Source organism: Euprymna scolopes, chromosome 46 (assembly GCF_053919585.1).
Source record: "Euprymna scolopes isolate OS-2025 chromosome 46, ASM5391958v1, whole genome shotgun sequence".
Classification (NCBI taxonomy): domain Eukaryota; kingdom Metazoa; phylum Mollusca; class Cephalopoda; order Sepiida; family Sepiolidae; genus Euprymna; species Euprymna scolopes.
Window position 1 is genome coordinate 122,843,253 of NC_136527.1, and position 16,296 is coordinate 122,859,548.

At 35.9% G+C, this 16,296-nt stretch overlaps 1 protein-coding gene across 1 annotated transcript; it reads right to left on the bottom strand.

Moving 5' to 3' along the window:
- Positions 1–237: 237 nt before the first annotated feature.
- LOC145271144 (uncharacterized) lies at positions 238–14,320 on the bottom strand. The gene is made up of 2 exons (XM_080126682.1): positions 11,074–14,320; positions 238–1,134 (listed from the first exon to the last, which is right to left on the bottom strand). The coding sequence occupies exon 1, from the start codon at positions 14,223–14,225 to the stop codon at positions 12,354–12,356; it is 1,872 nt and encodes a 623-aa protein (XP_079982808.1). The 5' UTR covers positions 14,226–14,320; the 3' UTR covers positions 238–1,134; positions 11,074–12,353.
- Between the last annotated feature and the right edge of the window lie 1,976 nt (positions 14,321–16,296).

A 16,296-nucleotide genomic window follows, 5' to 3' on the forward strand; every position in this document is an offset into this window, starting at 1 on the left:
GATAAGGATTATTGCAAGTACGTACATTACGTTAGTGTGGAGTTGTAGTCAGGTGGGAAGCAGGCAGACGAAACAGAGTTTCACAGGCATGCAGTTCTTAGAAATAAGCTTTGTTCATGGAATACACGTTTTGATTTAGGCACACATAACGAGTGGGGGAAATTTTTCAAAGTGGATTAAATAATAAGTCGAGTATAGTTTTAATTTGGGCGACTCTTACACGCTATTTTCGCAGTATTTTTGGTCGATGGGCGCTTGTTTGGCTTTTAATATAAAAAAAGCGACACTGGATCCGTAGCATAATGCAGCTCCCAGGCACTCGTGATAAGGACATCCCTTATATCAGCCGAATAGGACTCGTAGAAATTCCACAGAAGGAGAAATATACTGGTAGCAGTGATATTGTGTTTGTGTGTGTGTACATTTCCCTACCAAACTACTCTGTCAATTTTCAGTCTACAGATTCGAGATTTGACATAAGGGGTATTGAGATTTGGAAAAATCTTTTTAATAGGTTTTTAGCCAGAAATTTGGCTGTCAAGGGGTCAAAGTTCAACGATTTGACCTTTAAAAACTCTACCAAACTCCTCCGCCAATTTTGGGTCTAAACGCTTGAAATTTTAGATGTAGGTTACTTGGACATGGATCAAACTTTTTAATTCGATTTGAGCCCAAAATACAAAAGGGTAAGGGATCAAAGCTAAAAAAAAAATTTGACCTCTGCGATCTCTACCAAATTACTTAGCCAATTTTTTGTCTAAATATTTTAAATTTTACATAAAGAGTATTCAAACATAGGGCAAGAGTTTTAATTGGTTTTGGGCCGAAAATTTGGCTTCTAACGGGTTAAAGTTGAAAAGGTTGGATCTTCGCGGTCTCTAGCAAACTAGTAAGCCAATTTTTGGTCTAAATATTTGAAATTTTACATATAGGGTATTCAGACATGCAGCAAGCTTTGTCATCAAACTGAATGGAAATGGCACGTTGTTTTGATTCATTTAATTTGTTTTATGGGGGCTCCAGTGCACAGGCTGCCAAAAATTCTTCTGTTCTTTCCTGAAGGGTTTCTCAATATCCTTAGTATGGCGGGTATGTCCAAACCGAATTACATGTCCACAACGCCAGGTATCCATGCTAGTACGAATAGAAAATAGAAATATAATGTTTAGAGAAATAGCATAAACAAAATGGGGTTTAGACATTTAATTCGTTAACAATAATTTAAAAATAGGTCTGACCTCTAGTGTTATGTAATGGATGGCTGGAACCATCCGATACATAACTGAAAAGAAAAAACTTCTTTAATAAAAGATTTAAAAGAGTGGGCATTGAATAATCGATTGTCCACCAGTCGAAACGAAAAAGTTTACGTCGTAAACAGAGAAATCGGACGACGATTTTTTTGTTTACAAAACAAGGAAACGTGACATTCCTCGTAACTCTGGAATGTATAGAATTTAGCATGAGTGATAAATTCACGTGTCGGTCAGCTGAAGAGAAATCGGACGATGGTTCGAGGTCAGGAGGCAGCGAAAAATTGTCAAAACGTGACCAAGAAACACGCGCACCGGTATCGAGCAATATGATTGACAGATCGCGTGGATGGGAAAAATCATGCTAATATAAGAGGTGAAGAAGAAGAAGAAAAAGGAGGAGAGAAAAGAGAAGAAGAAGAAAGAGACGCCGATAGGAAACGTGCGACTGTCGAGAGTATAACGTTTCCACACACCCCTCTCCATCACTGAAATGAACAGTAAGCCACACTGTTAAAGTTTGAACTATTGACAATCTCTGTGTAAACGAGAAAATAATTTGAAAACAAAATATATTTTTATATAAAATGCCAGTGTGTCTTACATCTTGATTTGTTATGCTGAGTTACGTCGGACCTTTGTATGCATGTTAATTTCTTTTGAGTCGAGATCGCTGTTATGACAAGCAATGACAGCTACAGAGAGAAAATGCACAGTCAAGGGGGAAATAACTGTCGTCTTAACTGTTACCATAACAACCAGAAATTAAACAACTAGACGATCACTTAAAGACGGCTACTGGGTTTTTGTTGCAGCGGGGAACTAACTAATTACGATCGTTCCCAACCTAGGAGTCCTGGCGCTATATAACACTAGCAGGCTAACACAGTATGGGGCCCGGCATTGTGTGTGCCCTTTCCAACCGGTCAAGTCTTAGCAAACTCTCTCTCCCATTTGTGTTACTCCTAAAAGACACTAAAATCTTCATATGATATTTAGAATTTCCAAAGAAAGGACATAAATTACAAATTCTTGTTGCCATTGCCAAACATTTTAGTAAGTTAAAATATTGACTTTTGTTTACATCTGTAATTATGCTAATTTGTTACAAAAATTGGTGCTAATGCAGAGAGTACACTTTTTTTTGGTTTGCAGTTAGTTAGCATATTTGTAAAACTCGAACTAACTTAAAATTCAATCGTAAAAATAATTGTAAATGTAATTGTTAAATAAGTTTTTTTACTGAATTTCTTCCTTGATTACGTTTTTTTTTCTTAACATAGAAAAAATATGAACAAAAATAATTCGGCACTTGTTGCACTAGTGCAATGTACACTTTTTTTGGTTTTCAGTTAGCATATTTGGAGAGTGCAGATAAGGGGCAGATAAGCGTATGTCAGGGGCAGATAATTCGATTTTGTGTATACAAGTTTCTTAAATTTATTTTAATTTAATAAATGTGTAAAAAAACAAACAAAAGAACTGGCGCTTCTACACTATTGAGACGATATTTTGAAGTTGATAAATGGAGTTTTGGTAAATATCCAGATACGCTACTACAGAACACCGACCACTCTAATTTGTTTTTTTATAGGTAATTGAGGTCGCTGACAACGAATCTGATAGTCAAACTTGGGGCAAATTTACCGTTTGCATGGTATTAACCCCCGAACCCACGAACTTCTTTCCACCATTTTAGTAAGTTAAAATATTGACTTTTGTTTACATCTGTAATTATGCTAATTTGTTACAAAAATTGGTGTTAATGCAGAGAGTGAGCCGCGCTATTTTTTTAAAAATCGTACTTCCACGTTTAATTAAAGTTTTATGATATGTTTTTTTACTCAATTGTAAGGTTAAAGTACAGAATAGGTACAAAACACCCTCCCTCATGTTAATGACTTTTTAAAGCACGGATCACTCTCTGCATGAGTATCAGAAAGTGGCCATTAAAAGTGATGATCAGAACTTTAATAATTCAACTTACTATTTTTCGAAGCTTATAACTTTTTTTTTTTTTTTACATAGGCGTCACCACTTATCAAGGCTGATAGGCCACTCAAGGATAAGGGTTAAAGAGTGTACAGTAGTCAAAAGGACAATATAGTAATCGATAGTAATGGAAGTTCGGTAAATTTGTAAACTTAAGTGGAACGGCTCATCAGAAACTTGTTCATGTTGGACTTGAAGACAACCATATTATAGACAGCTGGAAAGCAGGAAAACGGAAGACAATTCCACAGGCGTGCAGTTCTAAGAAAGAAGCCTTGATCATGGAATATTGATATTTTTTTTTTTTTTTTTTTTACAAAGGCATCACCACATTATCAAGGCCCAGAGGCCACTCAAGGATAAGGGTTAAAGAGTGTACAGTAGAAATTGGTCAATATAGTAATCATTAGTAATGAAAATTTGGTAAATTTAATAACTTATATGGAACGGCTCATCAAGAACTTATTTACTTTAGACTTGAACACAACCATATTGTAGTCAGCCGGAAAGCAGGAAAACGGAAGACAATTCCACAGGCGTGCAGTTCTAAGAAAGAAGCTTTGTTCATGGAATCTACGTTTAGGTTTAGGCACAGATAAAGAGTGGGGGGGATTATTGATAGTGTTTTCAGCTAGACGAGTGTTTCTTGTGAAAGTTTGGCGAGGGGGGACCATAGATTGAAGCTCAGTCGAACACTTTCGATGAAAATAACGATAAAGCCTAGGCACAGATAAAGAGTGGGGAGAATCACGGATAGTGCTCTCAGCCAGTCGAGCGTTTCCTGTGAAAGCCTGGCGAGGGGGGACCACAGACCGACGCTCAGTCAAACACCCTCCATGAAAACAATGACAAAGCAGAGACAAACTCGCAACATCTCCTCTGTGAGACAGAGGCTGCAGCGAAGAGAAAAGGACACCTCCCACCAGGCCACGATTGAAAAATGTAATTCAACCCTAATTTTTTTTTTTCAATTAAAGGAGCAAAGACCAAATTTTAAAAAAATAACAGGTTTAATAGCAAATCATGCAATATTTGCTTTTTAAGCGGTTTTATTTAAAAATATATAAAGAAAATCAACATCTTTTGACTTGCATATATAAATGCCAAAAAATCACTTAAAAAAAATATGTTATTAAATGGGTAGTTCCATTCTTCATTGTTAAGAATTTATCCATATTTATATTTTAAATTCCATGTATTTTTAAATAAAAGGATCTTTTTAAAGCGAGGGTCCTAGAAAATCGCATTTTCGTAACGTGTTTTGCAGCAAGCTTAAAGCGCTGCTGCTGCTAATATAAAATTTATCAAATATGGAATCGTCCAAGTGAGATAAATAATTTCTCTTTTTTATTGCGTGTGTTAACCAAAATTAGTATTTTTCATCCTCCATAGTTAAATAGAAATGCACATTCACTTATAAGTTTTTCCCCTAGAACAAAAAATCCACTTCATCGAGTTTTAAAAAAATTCTTTTAATGAAATACACGAGTTTTTGATTGATATACTTTAATACTTCTTTATCAACTGGATTTTTTATTTTTTTTAAATATCTAAAAAAAAAAAGAAGAAAACATTGAATGAAATAGAAAAATTTGCCGTCAGCATCTGGTATTTATTTGACGATAAAAGCATAAAGAAAAATCAACACTTTGGACTTTATAGGTAAATTTCCAAAAAAACTATTATTTTTTTTGTTTTAAATTAGAATTTTTTTCTTTATCCTTTTATCCCCCTTCCACTACAGATTGGAGGTCTTCCTCTAGGGTTTCTGCCATTACCTTAGATATTTGTTCATTCGTTACCATTTTCCCCTTCTGTCTTATAGAGCGTGGTGTTGTCAGCAAATATACCCGTCTCAGAGACAATTTTATAAAGGGAGGTTATTTATGAATATCAGGAATAATAAAGATCCAGGGATCGATCCATGAGTTACACTTGCATTTATATTTATATCCTACTAGCATTTCAGCCCGGCGTTGCCCGGGTGTTTGGAGGTGTATGCTGAGCAAAAAAAAAAAAAAAAGAGTAAATTTTTTTTTAATTTGACCCCTATTATGACCCCTTAAAATTTATAGTTTCGGGCTCAAATCACTTTATTAAGTTAGATCCAGGTTCAAGGAACCTATATCTAAAATTTCAAGTGTCTAGACCCAAAATTGTCGGAGGAGTTTGGTAGAGTTCTTAAAGGTCAAATCGTTGAAATTTGACCCCTTAACAGCCAAATTTCTGGCTGACACCCGTCACATCGATTTTCCCAAATCTCAGTACCCGGTATTTCAAATTTCGAGTCTATAGACTAAAAATTGACAGAGTTATTGCGTAGGGAAATGTACACAGACAGACAGACAGACAGGTTCACTTTTATAGATATATAGATTGTTTTGATGTACAATCACTGAGGATAACTTGGATTCTTCTGTTATTTAAGAAGGGTTTAAATATGTTAAGTATTGATCCAGTAATACTATAGGATCTGATTTTCCTGAGAAGACCATCATGCCATACCCTGTCAAATGCCTTAGATATATCTAGGGCTACTGCCCTAGTCTCCTCTGCTTTATCCAGTGCATGGTATATACATTCAGAGATTACGGTTAGGATAGACTTAAATTTCAGATTATTAAAAGAAAAAAAATTGAAAGAAAATTTTATTTTTATAACTTTTCACATGGGGGTGCAGTTTTTTTTGTTTTAAATTAAAATATTTTCTTTATTGTTCATCGGTTACAGACTTAAATTTCAGATTATTAAAAAAAAAAAAAAATTGAAAGAAATTTTTTTTTTTATAACTTTTCACATGGGGTGCAGTTTTCAATTATAACGTTGTACTAAATTGAACACGGACTTTGTGACCACGATGAAAAAAAAAATACTGCAACTCTCTTTGGTGTGAATTCGTACTTGGCCTTCGTGATCAAAGTGTAGTATCTGTTCTTCAGAGCTACACTTCAATTCCTTTCTTTCATTGGAGGAGAGATCCTTCACGACGGAGACAATTTTTATTTTTGTTCCTTTTTCTCCACGTTAAACAACGACCCTGATGTCGAACTGTCCCGTGGGGAAGCATTGTAAAATAGGTACTCTCTCTGATGTGACCGGAAGTTAGGGCTTAAAACGGATGGGTTAAAAAAAAAAAAAAAAAAAAAAAAAGAAAAGGAAGCTTTCTTTACTCCCCTCTTTCTCTCATATACGTATCTATCCCCCTCTCTCTTTCTCTCATCTATGTATGTATCTATCTTTTAATCGTGGGGTCAAAGTCCGTGTTCAATTTAGTACAACGTTATAATTGAAAACTGAACCCCCACATGAAAAATAAAAAAAATTTCAATTTTTTTTTTTTTTTTTTTATATAATCTAAAACTTAAGTCGATTATATTAACAGGAAAAAAGTTTTTTTAAAAAAAGGGTAAATTATGGAATTTAGAAGGCGGGAGGGGGCAGTCTCGACAACGTCCGCCCGAAAATAAACGTGTTAACTATTCTGTCTCTTAACCTAAAAGGCTTCTTGGGTTTTTATTATTACACACAAATTCGAAAAAGTTGCCAAAAAAACAAATATAGAACAAATAAATGTTATCAAAGGCAAGATAAGTTAATTTTCTACCTAACTGAATGGTTTTTAGTGTGTTTATTTAATGTAACATGTTTATTCAGCTCGAAAAACAGTGTTTACCGATGTATTGGAAAATTTGGTCAATGTCAAGTTTCTTTCCAACTCCTCAAGAAACTTTCAAATGACGATTTCAAAGGTTTTCGGTGGTGCTGAAAACGAATATCACGTTCGAATTTGGGATAGATAAGTAGTTTTCAGGATATGAAAAAAATTACTTTTTCCAAAAGTGGGGGATCACTTTCCTATATAGATTTAACGTAAAATGAGCACCCACTTTCTGGCCATCAAGTAATTTCTTCATATCATAAACAATTTAACCGTGATATTCGTTTTCAGCATAACCGACAACCTATAAAAGTCGTCATTTTAAAGTTTTTGGAGGGGTTGGAAAGAAACTTGACATTGACCCAAAATTTAAAATGGCGCGCAACTCTCTCTTTGACACGGTAAGTTTGGGAAAAGAAGTTAAAAATAGAAAAATAGACAAAATACTGTTAGAAACTCGCTCAGTATGTTACCGTAACATGGGCTGACATATATTCAGTGAGTTTGAGTTTCTAACAGTAGTTTGCATACTTTTTTTATTTTAACTCATTTTCCCAAACTTACTGTGTCAAAGAGAGAGTCGGGCGCCATTTTAAATTTTCAAAGAAATCAGTAAACATAGTATGGTTTTCGAGCTGAATAAACATATTACATTAAACACACACACACTCACATACACACTAGAAAATTATCCAGTTTGGTAGAAAAGTAACTTATCTTGCCTTTGGTAACATTTATTTGTTATATATTTGTTTTTTGACAACTTTTTCGAATCTATGCGTATAATAATACAAACCCGGAAATTCAACCGTAAAAATGGTCGCCGCTAAAACATTTTTGGTAGACACTTACCATCGTGTATTTCCTTCGCCGTTCGTTTTGTGTTGAAAAAGTGAAAATTAATAAAATAAAGAATTAATCGTTAAGTTTTTTAAAGCCGAATTTCTTCGATTACATTTTTTTATTTTTTAAAACAGAGAAATAAAAGAAGAGTTTTAAAGGGAGATAATTCTGTATGAACCAAAATAAATAGGCACTTGTGCACTAGTGCGATGTACACTTTTTTTTTTGTTTTTTTTTCAGTCGGGATATTTGAAGAGTTCATATCAAGGGCAGATAAGCGTACGTCAGGGGCAGATAACTCGATTTTGTGTTTATAAGTTTCTTACATTTATTTTAATTTAATAATGTGTAAAAAAAAAGAAAAAAAAAAGACTGGCACTTGTACACTATTAGGACGAGATTTTGTAGTCGATAAATAGTTTTCGTTTGTTTAGTTTTTTTTGTTTTTTTTTCCCCGGTGATTGTTCAGGTGTAGTCAGAATTAATTAACGTGTAATTGTTTATTTAAAAAAATGCAAAATAAAAATTATGGAAGTTAGATGGTGGGGGGAGGCAGTCTCGACAACGTCCGCCAAGGCTTTTGTAAAACTCGAACCTAAAATTCAATCATAAAAATGATCGTAGAAATAATCACTCGTTAATTAAGTTTTTTAAAACTGAATTTCTTCCTTGGTTCTTTTTTTTTTTCTTTTTCGTTTTTAAACAGAGAAATAGAAGAGTTAAAAAGGGAGATAATTCTGTATGAAACCAAATAATTCGACACTTGTGTTGTGCACTAGTGCGATGTACACTTTTTTTTGGTTTGTAGTTAGTTAGCATATTTGTACAACTCGACCTAACTTAAAATTCAATCGTAAAAATAATTGTAAATGTAATTGTTAAATAAGTTTTTTTTAACTGAATTTGGTAAAATCCATTGAAAGCGGTCGGTGGTTCTTATGAGAAATCTGTGTCTTATGTTATACATTAGTACATTAGGAGTCATTTCGAGTTAAAAGTTTATTTACTGCGCCCATCTGGACTAGCGAAAATCATGATTTAAATGTGTATGTCTCGTCTAAATAACTAACGATAATTCTCTGATATGGCCGACCAGACGGGTGATCAAAAAGTCAGATCGAGCGTACCGGAAAACGAAATGAGATCAGATTGACAATTGGCCCTTTTTTCTTTTTTTTGGGGGGGGGGGGGCTTGAACTTTGCGCTTTTCAGATTAATTTGTTATGTTTTATTTTCTTGGTGGATAATTTTTTTGGGGGGGCCGTGTTTTTTTTTTTTTTTTTTTTGCCCGATTTTTTTTTGGGGGGGGGGGTTCTAGAATAAAAAAATTAACTCGACTGTTTTTTATTCAAACGTAAATAAAATTCAATTTCGATTTGGCTCATTTCGTTTTCCGGTACGCGGTACGCTCGATCTGACTTTTTGATCACCGGTCTGGTCGGCCATATCAGAGAATTATCGTTAGTTATTTAGACGAGACACACACATTTAAATCATGATTTTCTCTAGTTCAGATGGGTGCAGTAAATAAACTTTTAACTCGAAATGACCCCTAATGTACTAAAGTATAACGTAAGACACAGAAAAGAAACATTTATAATGCGTACACAGCTTTATTTTCTCATAGAAAAACCGACCGCTTTCAATGGATTTTACCCTGAATTTCTTCCTTGAGTACGTTTTTTTTTTCTTAACATAGAAAAAATATGAACAAAAATAATTCGGCACTTGTGCCCTAGTGCGATGTACACTTTTTTTGGTTTTCAGTTAGCATATTTGGAGAGTGTATATTAGGGGCAGATAAGCGTATGTCAGGGGCAGATAACTCGATTTTTTGTATACAAGTTTCTTAAATTACTTTTAATTTAATAAATGTGTAAAAAAAAAACAACAACAAAAAAAAAACTGGCGCTTCTACAGTATTGAGGCGATATTTTGAAGTCGATAAATGGAGTTTTCGTTTGTTTGTTTTATTTATTTTTTTTTTCTGGCTATTGTTTCAGTGTACCCAGAATTGCTTACATGAATTAACGTGTAATTATTAAAAAAAAAAAAAAAAAAAAAAAAAAGTGAAAATTATGGAAGTTAGATGGGGGGGGGCAGTTTCGACAACGTCCGCCAAGGCTCTTGTAAAACTCGGAGTTAAAATTCAATCGTAAAAATAATCACTCGTTTTTTAAAACTGAATTTCTTCCTTGGTTCTTTTTTTTTTTTTTTTTTTTTTTTTCGTTTTTTAAACAGAGAAATAGAAGAGTTTTAAAGGGAGATAATTCTGTATGAAACCAAATAATTCGGCACTTTTGTGCACTGCACTTGCACTAGTGCGATGTAAACTTTTTTGGGGGTTTTCACTCGGGACATGTGAAGAGAGAGTTCATATCAGGGACAGATAAGCTTACACAGATAACTATTTTGTGTTTATAACTTTATAAAATTTATTTTAATTTACTAAATGTGTAAAAAAAAAATAAAAAAAAAATCTGGCGCTACTGCTACTAGGACGAGATTTTTTGTGTTATTGGATTTGTATTACTGTACACATAGATTCGAAAAAGTTGACAAAAAAAAACAAATATATTATAAATAAATGTTATCAAAGGAAAGATAAGTTACTTTTCTATCAAACTGGATATATTTTTCGTGTTTTTATTCAATGTAACATTTATTCAGCTCGAAAAGCACACAGCGTTTACCGATGTCAAAAATTAAAAATGGCGCCCGACTCTCTCTTTAACACGGTAAGTTTGGGAAAAGGTGTTGTAAATAATGAACCAGACTAAATACTATTAAAAAAAACACCGAATATATGTCAAATTATGTCACGGTAACATATATTGAGCGAATTTCTAACAATATTTTATCTAGTTTATTATTTATAACACCTTTTCCCCGAACTTACGCTGTTAAAGAGAGAGTCGGGCGCCATTTTGAATTTTCCAATACATCGGTAAACACTGTATGCTTTTCAAGCTGAATAAACATGTTACATTGAATAAAAACACGAAAAATATATCCAGTTAGGTAGAAAAGTAACTTATCTTGCCTTTGATAACATTTATTTCTAATACATTTGTTTTTTATCAACTTTTTCGAATCTGTGTGTACAGTAATACAAACCGTGTTGTTGTTTTTTTCCGGCGATTGTTCAGGTATAACCAGAATTGTTTACATGAATCCACATGTAATTATTTAAAAAAAAATAAATAAAAGTAAAATTGTGGAGGGGAGGGAGCAGTCTCGATAACGTCCGCCAGGGCTTTTGTTAAACTCGAACTTAAAATTCAATCGTAAAAATGATCGCTGAGAAAATATTTTCCGTCGACTTACCTTCGTGTATTTCGTTAGTCTTCTTATTCGTTTTGTATCCAAAAAATAAATAAATAAATAAATAATAATATAGAGGGAGACGATTCTGTACGAAACCAAATAATTCGGCACTTGTGCACTAGTGCGATGTACACTTTTTTATGGTTTTCAGTCGGGATATTTGGAGAGTTCATATAAGGGGCAGATAACTCGATTTTGTCTTTATAAGTTTCTTATATTTATTTTAATTTAATAAATGTGTAAAAAAAAACAACAAAAAAAAAACTGGCGCTTCTACACTAGTAGGACGAAATTTTGAAGTCGATAAATAGAGTTTTCGTTTGTTTTATTTTCAGGTGCTTATATTAATTCCCGTGTAATTATCTAAAAAAAAAAAAAATAATATAAAAAAATGTGGAAGTTAGATGGGGAGGGGGTCAGTCTCGACAACGTCCGCCAAGGCTTTTGTAAAACTCGAACCTAAAATTCAATCGTAAAAATGATCGTAAAAATAATCACTCGTTAATTAAGTTTTTTAAAACTGAATTTCTTCCTTGATTCTTTTTTTTTTTTTTTTTTAAACGGAGAAATACAAGAGTTTAAAGGGGAGATAATTCTGTGTGAACCAAAATAATTCGGCACTTGTGTAGCTAGTGCGATGTACACTTTTCTTGGTTTTCCGTCAGGATATTTGAAGAGGTCATATCGAGCGTAGGTCAGGGGAAGATAACTCTATCTTATGTTTAATAGTTTCTTACATTTATTTTTATTTAATAAATGTGTAAAAAAAAAAAAAAAAAAAAAAACTGGCGCTTCTACACTATTAGGACAAAATTTTAATAGTTTCTTACATTTATTTTCATTTAATAAATGTGTAAAAAAAAAAACCCCAAAAAATGGCGCTTCTACACTATTAGGACAAAATTTTGTAGTCGATAAATGGAGTTTTCAACCCCACCCCCCGGCGATTGTTCAGGTGTACCCATGTAGTTAAATACCATGACCCCACAACTCAATCTTCACTCTTCAATCCTGCAGTCCAATGCACTTCTGACAGCAATTGCTTCTGCCAAACAAAAAAGACACCCTCTCTCCCAAATACAGGCTTTTTATAGGACAAAACCGTCCAAAGTTATTTGCATACTCTTCCCATGATCTCTAGTCTATAAATAGACGCAGTGGCCATTCTCTTTTTCTTCTTTCTTCTTTCACTCTCTGAAGCGGGCGTTGCCAGTGGTAAAAGGTTTGCACAATTTTTTTTTTTTTTTTTACTACACGCCCCCATGATCATTACAGATCATTCACATCTCATAATCCCGTGTCCAGATCGGTGCATTGCGTTCTCTTTGCGGTCTCTGCATCGGCACCGGTTCATCTTCATCACTCCCTGGCTCAGTACCACCATCCTCATCACCTAAATGGACCACACACCTTAAATCTAAAACATGTCGTGGCATTCCATTGACACTTAAGTTGTTTGGGGATTGCACTCCTGTTATCACTCCTCTTCCCCACTGCGTTGTGCATCGGGCATTAGGCGGTTTCACCCAAACTTCTTCTCCTATTTGGATTCTGGCTGGTCCTTGATCATTAATTTCTGGTGACATGTCTCTAGGATGCCTCCATTCGTAATTAAAGATTGCTCTATGTGGTACTGTGTCATCTCTTTGCCCGACCTTAGGGGACATGTTGTACCAAAATGTGGCCTCTTCAGGCGATATTCTTCCTCTCTCAGCTATTGCTTTCACGGTCCGATGATGTCGCTCCACAATGCCATTTCCTCCAGGTCTGTAGGCTGCCCTGTAATAACTTTTAATCTTCCATTTTTTTAGCATCGTCTGAAAGATTTCTGAGCGAAAAACAGTGCCATTGTCCATTATCACCTCCCTTACTAGACCTCGTTCAAGCATCACCTTTTCTAATTCAGTTGCAACTGCAGATGCGGCTTCCACTCGCAGTTCCTTCCATATCGCCAGTCTACTTGGCCCACAATCAATTATTGATAAGTACGCTCCCCCTCGGTAGTGTGCTATGTCAATAGCTAGTCTCGTCCAGTTCGTTAAAACTCCAATTTCCCCAGGATTATGTATATTTGGGGCAGGATCGATCGATTGACACCGAACACAGTTCTTTACTATCATCTGAATTTCTTCCCGTTTTACATTCGGATCCACTTGCCTCACCAAATATAATGTTCTCTCCACTCCCATGTGATGCATGTCATGCAACTCTTTAATTTCTCCAATTCCAAGACAGCATATCGGCGCCTCCTCTTTCTCAATTAACCACTGTTTTTTTATCCGTGTTAGCGCATCTGCCTTGTTTCTTTCAGAAGGCACAAACACTGCTTTTATTTGCAGTTTCAATTCAGACATCAACTCTCTAAGCATCCCTAATCTCCGCTTTATTATCACTTCTCCAGCACCCTTTGTTCGTATTCTGCCACTCTCCTCCACAGTAGAGTTCACCCAACTGAGTACAGTGGCTGAATCAGTTCTTATTTCAATATTTGTCAGTCTCCATTTGATAGCTAAATTGACACCCTTTAGAACAGCATATAATTCAGCTATGTTAATGTGATTAAAGTCATCACTTTTCCTCAGCCAAGTTGCATCTTCTGCCACCACACCGCCAATCTCGACAACCACGCCAGTTGCAACATTGCTTGCATCACACCACACGACTCCTGTGCTCACTTCAGGTATGTGCCAAGCACCATTAACAGGGTCTTCTTTTTTCACCTCAGCTAGAACCTCCTGCATCACTTTCATGGTTTTGCAATCAACTTTTTCTTCCCAATCCATTCCATTTGCTCTTCTTTTCACATAACTGCATGCTAATCGCAGCCATCCAGCAATTGGATAATGCCCCAATAATTTACCACAGATCGAAAATAGCTCCCGCCTACTAATTTCTCCTCCCATCTCTGGGATCTCGTTGCCTCTCCTGAACATTAGTGCACCCATCTTATTTTTAATAAGCTTAAGGCCCAGTGCCGCTCCTCCGTCCAGGGATTCCGGAGATTTTGCTGCTAACCCAAACCCCTTCAAATGTTCCACAACTTCCTGTGTCGATATTTTCATTACGTCTACCATTATATCATCAATGTATGAATCAGTGGCCTCTTTCGTCCTACTTCCTTTCTTTAATACTGTTTTTAAAATGGCTGCCATAATCTTTGGTGCGACATTAAGTCCGAATCCTAATCGTGTTAGGCAATAGGTTTTTCCTTTATAACAGACCAGCTGGTACTGCCATAGTTCCTTTGCCACATGTAGTTGCAGGTAGGCAGAATTTAGGTCCACTATTGCGGTCCCGCCTACCAACTGTCTCCACTTTCTTATCTTTTCATCACACACATCTATTATGTCGCTCCCTGTATGACACGCCACAAAACGGTTCAACTCACGAAAGTCGAACACTGGCCTAACTTTTCCTTTTATGGCCTGAAATACTGCCATCAATGGCAACACGCCTTTTCTTTCTCCTTTCCATGGTAACAGAATACCATCCGATATCCATCTTTTCACCTCTTTCTCGAATTCTAATTTCTTATTGCCTTCCATTTATAATATTGGACTTTGTTCTGCAATACTGGAGGCTCTCCCTTCCATGTCCATCTTACTGTCCATTTATCTCCATCGAAGTTTGTTTCAAAGTCTTTATCCTCGATTTTGCAAACATTCAGCTGATGGGCAGCCACGGCACATTGTATATCTCCAAACTTCACTTTGGCTTTCTTTATAGTTACACCTCCCAGCTCATTAATCACGTCCATTCCAATTATGACGTCGATCCCATCAACGATGTGATTCATCAAGATTGCCCTCACCTTTACGTGCATTCCACAGACTTTTATCTCCACTTGTCTGGCTCCTTTACATTCTATATTCCTCCCATCAACTGCTTTCACTGTACCGCTCCTTCCATATCCCTTCAAAAGTTTGGAATTGATTAAAGTAGTGGTGCACCCAGTATCGACAAGTGCAGTCATTACAGAATCATTCACCTCTACTTCTATTATAGGAAGAGGCCAGTATCGCGCCTTCATTTCATTGCTAGGGTAGCTTGCGGCGCAGAAGCTCCCCCTTGCCTGTTTCCCTGAATCTGAGGACAATATCTCGCAATGTGGCCAAATTTTCCACAATTGTAGCATGTTGCCCTGGCCCTAGGGATCTCTGTGCAATCTTTTTTTTAGGTGCGGTCCTTGACATCTAAAGCACTGAAGGCTTGCTTCTTTCTTTCCCTTATTAGTCTCATTAGTTTGCGCACTTGCGGCCAATGTCCGAGTTTCTACGACCCTTTTGCTGACTAAAAGCCGTGCAGTCGGTATCAGTTTGCTGACATCCATTCTCTCTATGTTCGGTAGCTGCTGTTATGCCACAGATACATCGTCTGGGAATCCAGTTATGAATGCCAGTTTGGCTGTATGTTCCAGCCCTCATCCCAGATATCCCGCCAGTCCAGCCAATCTTTTGATTTTATTAGCATAAACATCCACCGATTCTCCTGTCCACTTGAATCGTTGCAGTTTTTCGTATGCCTCAAAAGGCCCCTCAGTGAAGGCGGTCACGAATCTCATCTCTATCAGTTCTGCATCTTCTTGTTCTGCATTATTCATCTCAAGATAGAGAGCGAGTGCATCTCCCTGCAAAAAAAGTGGAATAAAACTGGCAAGGTCTGGCACATGTTGAAGCTTAGCCACCAGTTTTACTTTCTTTATCCATCCGACCACATCACCTTCTCCACTAAAAGGTGGTATCACATCTTTTCCCAATCACAACATCCCAGATTCCATGATCTGTTCTTGGCCGAAATAGCTTGTGGTTAAATACAATGACCCCACAACTCAATCTTCACTCTTCAATCCTGCAGTCCAATGCACTTCTGACAGCAATTGCTTCTGCCAAATAAAAAAGACACCCTCTCTCCCAAATACAGGCTTTTTATAGGACAAAACCGTCCAAAGTTATTTGCATACTCTTCCCATGATCTCTAGTCTATAAATAGACGCAGTGCCCATTCTCTTCTTCTTCTTCTTTCTTCTTTCACTCTCTGAAGCGGGCGTTGCCAGTGGTAAAAGGTTTGCACGATTTTTTTTTTTTTTTTTTTTTTTTTTACTACAACCCAGAATTGCTTATATGAAATCAAGTGTAATTATTTATATAAAAAAAAAATTGAGGAAGTTAGATGGGAGGGGGAGGGGGCAGACTCGACAACGTCCGCCATGGCTTTTGTAAAACT

Bases quoted from the DNA above. Each gene is read 5' to 3' on its own strand.
- LOC145271144 (XM_080126682.1), bottom strand. From the start codon at position 14,225: ATGGCAGCCATTTTAAAAACAGTATTAAAGAAAGGAAGTAGGACGAAA.